This window comes from Triticum aestivum, chromosome 7A (genome assembly GCF_018294505.1).
Source record: "Triticum aestivum cultivar Chinese Spring chromosome 7A, IWGSC CS RefSeq v2.1, whole genome shotgun sequence".
NCBI lineage: Eukaryota > Viridiplantae > Streptophyta > Magnoliopsida > Poales > Poaceae > Triticum > Triticum aestivum.
Genome location: NC_057812.1, coordinates 667,814,368 through 667,823,736, shown reverse-complemented (window position 1 = coordinate 667,823,736; position 9,369 = coordinate 667,814,368). Strand labels below are relative to the sequence as shown.

Sequence of the window (9,369 nt, the reverse complement as noted above, 5' to 3'; positions counted from 1 at the left end):
TCCATTAATAGCCTCACCTGAGACATCCCACCAACATTCGGAAACATCATTTCCTTAGAAGAGACATTAATTACTTGCACACAATCAACACCATGTAAACATTCTCGGAGAGCTCAGAAATTGTCATATTTGCAGGGGGTATATCTCGGTTAGAATAGCCTACAGGGTAGAGTTCCAGCAACAGTGTTTAATCTATCAAATCTTATGGTACGAACTTGAGTACAAATAAGTTGAGCGGTACATTGCCATCTGATATCTGTAATCTATCTGTCGCACTTTATTGGCTAAATCTGGATGCAAACAACTGGCTCAGTTTAACATAGAAGCAAACTACTTAAACCAGTTGCCAAGCTACTTAATTCTAGGTACACCTGCAGCCACCTGACTTGCACCAGACATTATCAACCAACCTGCAGACACCATTCTAGGCAGAGACTCGAGTCGGCCGGGTGTTGCGCGCTGCTGCTTCACATCTGGCCTCAGCATCAGTGGCTCTCCTTGGCCAAGAAATTCCTGCAGAACTTTGCGTACTCTTCGTGTTGAATTCCGTCCGGATAGGCCTTAAACCTCCGGATCTCCTTATCTGTCCGGTCTGCTAAATAGTGTATTCCGTCTGGGCGGCGCGGGAGCTTGTCGACGGTGTCCTTGAACATCTGGAACCGCATAGCCTTCTCTTCCTCGTCCCGGTATCTCTTGTTGTACTTCTTCACCCAGTCCTCGAACATCTCCTTCATGTCCTCCTCTTCCTTGCCTTTCTTGTACTGATGAAAGGCCAAGGCTCCACCACCATCCAACGCAGCCGCGATCGCACCAGCAGCGCCACCAAGGCCACCGACGGCCCGCCGGAGGGACATGATCAATCGCCTCTTCCTTCGCCTTCTCCTCGATCGGTTTCCTTTTCGCTCGTCTCCGCCGCCGCCTCTCCTCGATCCGATTCTAGGGTTTCCTGTGTGAGCACGTGTTTATTGGTGTGCGTGTGTGCGTATCATGCCTATGTTGTAATCGATGTTTCCGAAAAGAAAGAAGGAAAAGTAGATATTACAAAGGGAGATCACGGAAGATATTCCTTGATATACAAGAAGCCGATCTGACGATCTGTTACAAATTACGCCGGATGCCATAGAGAAAGAGTCGGAACCGAGTCCCAAAGGTTTTTCTCCACGGACTCCACGCACTCATATAACCGACGCGTCAACCCCCTGACGAATCACGAGAGAGAAGCCAATCGATCGATCCACCAGATCGACGACCGATTGCACGCGCACAATGGCATCACCAACATCGCCCTCCGGATGGGCTCTCCTGCTGGGATCCCTGCACGCACTATCGTGCAGGGCCAACCAGCGGCCAACACGTGGCCTGGTGGACCCCATCACTAAAACAACCAGCCCGTATCTCTCTAATTACATAAAATCAATAAAACTGCCTTTCTTTCTCGCGTATCAACAGATTGCCGCCAAAATCACCAACATCCTTTCTCCTATCTATCTACTCCATTGTGGATCACACGAGAATAGATCAGGATCGATAGAGAATTGCCCTCTCACGTGGACCAGCATCTACAGTGTTCTTCGGCATGGAAGGAGCTCCTGCGACTTCAACCATAGGTTTGTTGTTGTGTCTTGAATCTGCAAATTATCAACACTCTCATCATATGGAGGAGACAAGATTAAACAGAAACAAAGGAAGAGCTTAATTTATGACATGCAAATTAATCCTTGAGACTTAGCTCCACGTACTTCATCTTCCATAGGTCTGTTTCTTGTGTCTTCTTTGCCAATTGTAATGATAGAGATTATTGTATCTAAGAAAAAGGACAATGTTTTGCTAATGCTCCTATGAATACAGTGTGATATTTGGCAAAATATGTTGTCCCATCTTCAAGTGTTGTTCAGGTTTCACTACAACAGGACTCTGAATATTGTGTTTTTTTAACAAAACTGTGTCGTCCATGAATTAATTAGTATATGATATTTTTATGTTGTGTAGATCATGAGACCACTAATGTGGGAGAGGCAGGTCGAAAGACAGATGATTATTACAGCAAAAGGTTAAAACCAGAGATAGGAATGGAATTTGAGAATGAAGATATAGCATATGAGTTTTATAATGCATATGCAGGACATGTAGGTTTCAGTGTTAGGAAATTTTGGCATGATAAATCCTCAACGAATGTTATTCGAACAAAGAAATTTGTATGCTCAAAGGCAGGTTTCAAGGACAAGAGCAAGGAACAATGCCAGCGGAAGCGAGCAGATACAAGAGTTGGATGTCTGGCAGAGATGACCATCAAAATAAGTGCTAACGGAAAATATGTTGTAAGCAGCTTGGAGGATGCCCATAATCATGAACTCGTAACTCCAAGCAAATCCCATCTACTGCGATCCCAAAGAAGAATTACAGAAGCTCAAAAGGCCCAGATTGACATATTGAATGATTCGGGTATTAGACCAAAATCTGGTCATGAAGTGATGAGTAGGCAAGCAGGGGGCCGACAAAGTCTTTGCTTCGGTCACAAAGATTATAAAAATTATCTCCGGTCAAAGCGTATGCAATCAATCCAAGAAGGAGACACAGGTGCCATTCTTCAATACCTACAGGAGAAGCAAATGGAAAATCCTTCCTTTTTTTATGCAATACAAGTAGATGAAGAGGATATGATGACCAATATATTCTGGGCAGATGCAAGATCAATATTAGATTATCACTACTTTGGTGATGTGGTATGCTTTGACACAACCTTTAAGACAAATAGCTATGGAAGACCATTTGCCCCTTTTGTTGGTGTCAACCATCATAAACAAACAGTGATTTTTGGAGCTGCATTATTGTACGATGAAACAACTGATACGTTTGAATGGTTATTTGAAACATTCAAAAGGGCTATGTCAGGGAAAGAACCAAAAACAATATTGACCGACCAATGTCCTGCCATTATTAGTGCCATTGACAAGGTTTTTACCAATTCAATACATCGTCTATGTGTGTGGCACATGTATCAGAATGCTGCAAAACATTTGAGTCATGTTTTCCAAGGTTGAAAGACATTTAAGAAAGATTTTGGCAAGTGTGTTTATGATTTTGAAGAAGTTGATGATTTCTTAGCAGGTTGGAATGATATGCTAGTGAAATATAATTTGGAAGACAATGACTGGCTACATAGATTATTTCAGAACAAGGAGAAGTGGGCTTTGGTTTATGGTCGGCGGACCTTTTGTGCGGATATGAAATCTACGCAAAGAAGCGAGAGTATGAATGCACTATTGAAGCGATACTTGCATGTTCGCCTTGATTTATTAGATTTCTTCAAGCACTATGAGAGGGCCGTGGATGATAGAAGGTATGCTGAAGTAGAAAGTGATTTCTATGCGAGTCAAACATCACCAAAAGTGCCACATGTGCAGATGTTGATTCAAACTTCCAAAGTATATACACCTGCTATGTTCGAGGTATTTAAAGAAGAATTTTACATGGTAATGGGATATTGTGTGTATGAAAGTGGCCGTGCTGCCTCTATTTCTGAACTCAAGGTTACCCATTCAGCTAGCCAAAATAGTCATACAGTGAAATTTGATCACAATGGATCAAAAGTTTCCTGCTCATGCAAAAAGTTTGAATTTATTGGGGTCTTGTGTCGTCATGCATTGAAGGTGTTGGACCACAACAATATTAAGGAGTTGGCACCGGAATATATCTTGAAAAGATGGACAAGGCAAGCAAAATCAGGGCCATCATATGCAATTCAAAAGTGCGCTGATGACGAAGATGCTAGAGTTGTGCTAGCTAGGCAGTATGGATCACTATGTCGCACTTACAATAACATTTTGAGCAAAGTAGCAGCAAACAAAGAGGCATATGCACTACTGCAAAGTATGTCAATAGAACTAATGGAAAAGGTGGACCAGATTTTACATGGAAGCAACCAATCGAAAGATATACCATCAAATCATGAACAAGCTGAGAAACAAGCAGAGAAATAGCCAGTTAAATGCAACAATGAGAATGTTGTCCAAGAAAAAGGAATAAGGAGAAAAGAAAAAGAAAATAGCAGTAAGAGGATTAAATCTGGATTGGAACTAAACAAAAAGAATACACACAAGAAAGGTATGGTACAACTCAAGAAATGGCTATATAATTATCTGCTCATGTTATTCAAATAGATCTAACAGTTTCTTTTCCAAATAGGTCAAGCAACAACATGCAAGAATAGGAATGGTGATTGTGCTTCTGCCTCAACTGAAGCAAATCCTAGCTTCACCATGTCAAATCAGTACTCCAACTTGCAAGTACTGCAGAGTGCCATGCCTCTAGTACCACATGCTACGAACTACAGTTTGCAAGTATCATCGCACGCTATGCCTCCACTACCACATGCTGCGAACTACAGTTCGCAAGTATTGTCGCACGCTATCCCTCCGAACCCACAAGCTACGAACTACAATTCGCAAGTATTTCGGCGCACTATGCCTCCGCACCCACAAGCTACAAACTCCAATTTGCAAGTATTGCCGCATGCTATGCCTCCGCAACCACAGGCAGAAAACTACAATTTGCATCTACTTCCTCAGACTATGACACCAGTGCCACAGCCACAGAATTATAATTTGCAAGTACTGCATCACGGCCTGCCTCAACTACCGCAGGCAGATGCTACTTCTTTTCAGCAGTTACTCGGCTTGCAACCACAGCAACCATATTTCTATTATGGCACTCAACCAAGTCAGGTATATTTACTTGGTTAGTCGTTAAAAATTAAGACGAACATGCATAGGTCATTCACTTCCATTAACTTTAAACTGTATGTAGAGTTCTGTATTGATACCGAACTCGGAATGGCCAGCATATCAAAATGACCAGCTGCCGACTAAGGTATTGTTTCACTTACAAGTCAGACTCTCAAATTCAAGTTTATTTCTCACACGAAATCGTTCCTTTTTTTTTATTTCAGGACTTGGGTAGCCAATCAAGCCATGGACAAGATGGCACTTTTAAATAGCTCATTCGCAAAAAAATAGCTCTATATAAACTTTGCTTCTAAGGATTGCTCTACAAAACAATTTTTTTTTGAGGGTTGCTCTACAAAACAATTACGTCCCCATGTAATAGTTAATCTTACTGTTCCTTTTGGTGTGAGATGTATAACGGATTTATTCTAAATGGATATATATAGGTGCACCGATTAGTTGCTGGTTATTTCTCTGTGGTTCCATCCACAAGGATCTTTCACCAATTTGAGATTTCTGTGACTGTCCTGTGACTAAAAACAGAGAACATAGCTGAACATAGCTACATGATGCTGCCTAGTTTGAAGTCATTGAAAGCTAGTTTAATCTCAAATTAACGGTTATCTTAGCAACATACTAGCAGTAATTAATTGGATAGCCCTTGTACTAGTTTGAAGCCATCGTAAGCTAGCTACTAGTACACGATAGATGAAGAAATCAGCTACCACTAACCTGTAACCTCTGTCCGGCGAGTGTGCATCTGGCTCCCGTCTTGATGTGCGCCTGCACGGCCTCTTGCGGCATCCCAGCGAAGCAGTGCTGCACCCAGCCGGCCGCATGCCCTGCAGTTCCCCACCTTCTCCAAGGGATCTGGTCGGTCCAGGAGGGGAACGGCGGCATGCCAGAGCAGCTGCTCCAGCCTTGGCCGGGGCTTGGGCGCGCCGGAGTCAGGCAGCAGCAGCCGCGGCTGCTCCCTCTGTTGCTCGCCACGACCAGGACGCTGCCGGACGGCGGACCTCACTTTCTGGAACTCTCTATCTCTCTCACTCACGGAGCTTAGTTCAGTGGAGTAATGGTAGTACTAGCTCGAAGCGTCCGCGACGGATAAGGCAAGGAGAAGGACTTTTCAGAAAATTAAACAAAACAAAATCTGTTTATTAAGTGGTGGGGTCCACCAGGCCTCGTGTTGGCCGCTGGTTGGCCCTGCACAATAGTGGGTGCAGGGCTCCCAGCAGGAGAGCCGGACCCGGGCCCCTCCGGATGGGCTCTCCTGCTGGGATCCCTGCACGCACTATCGTGCAGGGCCAACCAGCGGCCAACACGTGGCCTGGTGGACCCCATCACTAAAACAACCAGCCCGTATCTCTCTAATTACATAAAATCAGTAAAACTGCCTTTCTTTCTCGCGTATCAACAGATTGCCGCCAAAATCACCAACATCCTTTCTCCTATCTATCTACTCCATTGTGGATCACACGAGAATAGATCAGGATCGATAGAGAATTGCCCTCTCACGTGGACCAGCATCTACGGTGTTCTTCGGCATGGAAGGAGCTCCTGCGACTTCAACCATAGGTTTGTTGTTGTGTCTTGAATCTGCAAATTATCAACACTCTCATCATATGGAGGAGACAAGATTAAACAGAAACAAAGGAAGAGCTTAATTTATGACATGCAAATTAATCCTTGAGACTTAGCTCCACGTACTTCATCTTCCATAGGTCTGTTTCTTGTGTCTTCTTTGCCAATTGTAATGATAGAGATTATTGTATCTAAGAAAAAGGACAATGTTTTGCTAATGCTCCTATGAATACAGTGTGATATTTGGCAAAATATGTTGTCCCATCTTCAAGTGTTGTTCAGGTTTCACTACAACATGACTCTGAATATTGTGTTTTTTTAACAAAACTGTGTCGTCCATGAATTAATTAGTATATGATATTTTTATGTTGTGTAGATCATGAGACCACTAATGTGGGAGAGGCAGGTCGAAAGACAGATGATTATTACAGCAAAAGGTTAAAACCAGAGATAGGAATGGAATTTGAGAATGAAGATATAGCATATGAGTTTTATAATGCATATGCAGGACATGTAGGTTTCAGTGTTAGGAAATTTTGGCATGATAAATCATCAACGAATGTTATTCGAACAAAGAAATTTGTATGCTCAAAGGCAGGTTTCAAGGACAAGAGCAAGGAACAATGCCAGCGGAAGCGAGCAGATACAAGAGTTGAATGTCTGGCAGAGATGACCATCAAAATAAGTGCTAACGAAAAATATGTTGTAAGCAGCTTGGAGGATGCCCATAATCATGAACTCGTAACTCCAAGCAAATCCCATCTACTGCGATCCCAAAGAAGAATCACAGAAGCTCAAAAGGCCCAGATTGACATATTGAATGATTCGGGTATTAGACCAAAATCTGGTCATGAAGTGATGAGTAGGCAAGCAGGGGGCCGACAAAGTCTTTGCTTCGGTCACAAAGATTATAAAAATTATCTCCGGTCAAAGCGTATGCAATCAATCCAAGAAGGAGACACAGGTGCCATTCTTCAATACCTACAGGAGAAGCAAATGGAAAATCCTTCCTTTTTTTATGCAATACAAGTAGATGAAGAGGATATGATGACCAATATATTCTGGGCAGATGCAAGATCAATATTAGATTATCACTACTTTGGTGATGTGGTATGCTTTGACACAACCTTTAAGACAAATAGTTATGGAAGACCATTTGCCCCTTTTGTTGGTGTCAACCATCATAAACAAACAGTGGTTTTTGGAGCTGCATTATTGTACGATGAAACAGCTGATACGTTTGAATGGTTATTTGAAACATTCAAAATGGCTATGTCAGGGAAAGAACCAAAAACAATATTGACCGACCAATGTCCTGCCATTATTAGTGCCATTGACAAGGTTTTTACCAATTCAATACATCGTCTATGTGTGTGGCACATGTATCAGAATGCTGCAAAACATTTGAGTCATGTTTTCCAAGGTTGAAAGACATTTAAGAAAGATTTTGGCAAGTGTGTTTATGATTTTGAAGAAGTTGATGATTTCTTAGCAGGTTGGAATGATATGCTAGTGAAATATAATTTGGAAGACAATGACTGGCTACATAGATTATTTCAGAACAAGGAGAAGTGGGCTTTGGTTTATGGTCGGCAGACCTTTTGTGCGGATATGAAATCTACGCAAAGAAGCGAGAGTATGAATGCACTATTGAAGCGATACTTGCATGTTCGCCTTGATTTATTAGATTTCTTCAAGCACTATGAGAGGGCCGTGGATGATAGAAGGTATGCTGAAGTAGAAAGTGATTTCTATGTGAGTCAAACATCACCAAAAGTGCCACATGTGCAGATGTTGATTCAAACTTCCAAAATATATACACCTGCTATGTTCGAGGTATTTAAAGAAGAATTTGACATGGTAATGGGATATTGTGTGTATGAAAGTGGCCGTGCTCCCTCTATTTCTGAATTCAAGGTTACCCATTCAGCTAGCCAAAATAGTCATACAGTGAAATTTGATCACAATGGATCAAAAGTTTCCTGCTCATGCAAAAAGTTTGAATTTATTGGGGTCTTGTGTCGTCATGCATTGAAGGTGTTGGACCACAACAATATTAAGGAGTTGGCACCGGAATATATCTTGAAAAGATGGACAAGGCAAGCAAAATCAGGGCCATCATATGCAATTCAAAAGTGCGCTGATGATGAAGATGCTAGAGTTGTGCTAGCTAGGCAGTATGGATCACTATGTCGCACTTACAATAACATTTTGAGCAAAGCAGCAGCAAACAAAGAGGCATATGCACTACTGCAAAGTATGTCAATAGAACTAATGGAAAAGGTGGACCAGATTTTACATGGAAGCAACCAATCGAAAGATATACCATCAAATCATGAACAAGCTGAGAAACAAGCAGAGAAACAGCCAGTTAAATGCAACAATGAGAATGTTGTCCAAGCAAAAGGAATAAGGAGAAAAGAAAAAGGAAATAGCAGTAAGAGGATTAAATCTGGATTGGAACTAAACAAAAAGAATACACACAAGAAAGGTATGGTACAGCTCAAGAAATGGCTATATAATTATCTGCTCATGTTATTCAAATAGATCTAACAGTTTCTTTTCCAAATAGGTCAAGCAACAACATGCAAGAATAGGAATGGTGATTGTGCTTCTGCCTCAACTGAAGCAAATCCTAGCTTCACCATGTCAAATCAGTACTCCAACTTGCAAGTACTGCAGAGTGCCATGCCTCTAGTACCACATGCTACGAACTACAGTTTGCAAGTATCATCGCACGCTATGCCTCCACTACCACATGATGCGAACTACAGTTCGCAAGTATTGTCGCACGCTATCCCTCCGAACCCACAAGCTACGAACTACAATTCGCAAGTATTTCCGCGCGCTATGCCTCCGCACCCACAAGCTACAAACTCCAATTTGCAAGTATTGCCGCATGCTATGCCTCCGCAACCACAGGCAGAAAACTACAATTTGCATCTACTTCCTCAGACTATGACACCAGTGCCACAGCCACAGAATTATAATTTGCAAGTACTGCATCACGGCCTGCCTCAACTACCGCAGGCAGATGCTACTTCTTTTCAGCAGTTACTCGGCT

General features: G+C 42.3%; 1 protein-coding gene across 1 annotated transcript; it reads right to left on the bottom strand.

Moving 5' to 3' along the window:
* Nucleotides 1-1,339: 1,339 nt before the first annotated feature.
* LOC123153681 (uncharacterized) lies at nucleotides 1,340-6,065 on the bottom strand. The gene is made up of 3 exons (XM_044572685.1): nucleotides 6,034-6,065; nucleotides 5,457-5,779; nucleotides 1,340-1,628 (listed from the first exon to the last, which is right to left on the bottom strand). Exons 1-3 carry the CDS (start codon nucleotides 6,063-6,065, stop codon nucleotides 1,519-1,521), a joined length of 465 nt encoding a protein of 154 aa, XP_044428620.1. The 3' UTR covers nucleotides 1,340-1,518.
* Between the last annotated feature and the right edge of the window lie 3,304 nt (nucleotides 6,066-9,369).

Coding starts and splice junctions, on each gene's coding strand:
- LOC123153681 (XM_044572685.1), bottom strand. CDS start 6,065: ATGGGGTCCACCAGGCCACGTGTTGGCCGCTG. Junction 5,780..6,033: donor AGGCCACGTGTTGGCCGCTG/GTTGGCCCTGCA, acceptor CACTGAACTAAG/CTCCGTGAGTGAGAGAGATA. Junction 1,629..5,456: donor TCGCCGGACAGAGGTTACAG/GTTAGTGGTAGC, acceptor GATAATTTGCAG/ATTCAAGACACAACAACAAA.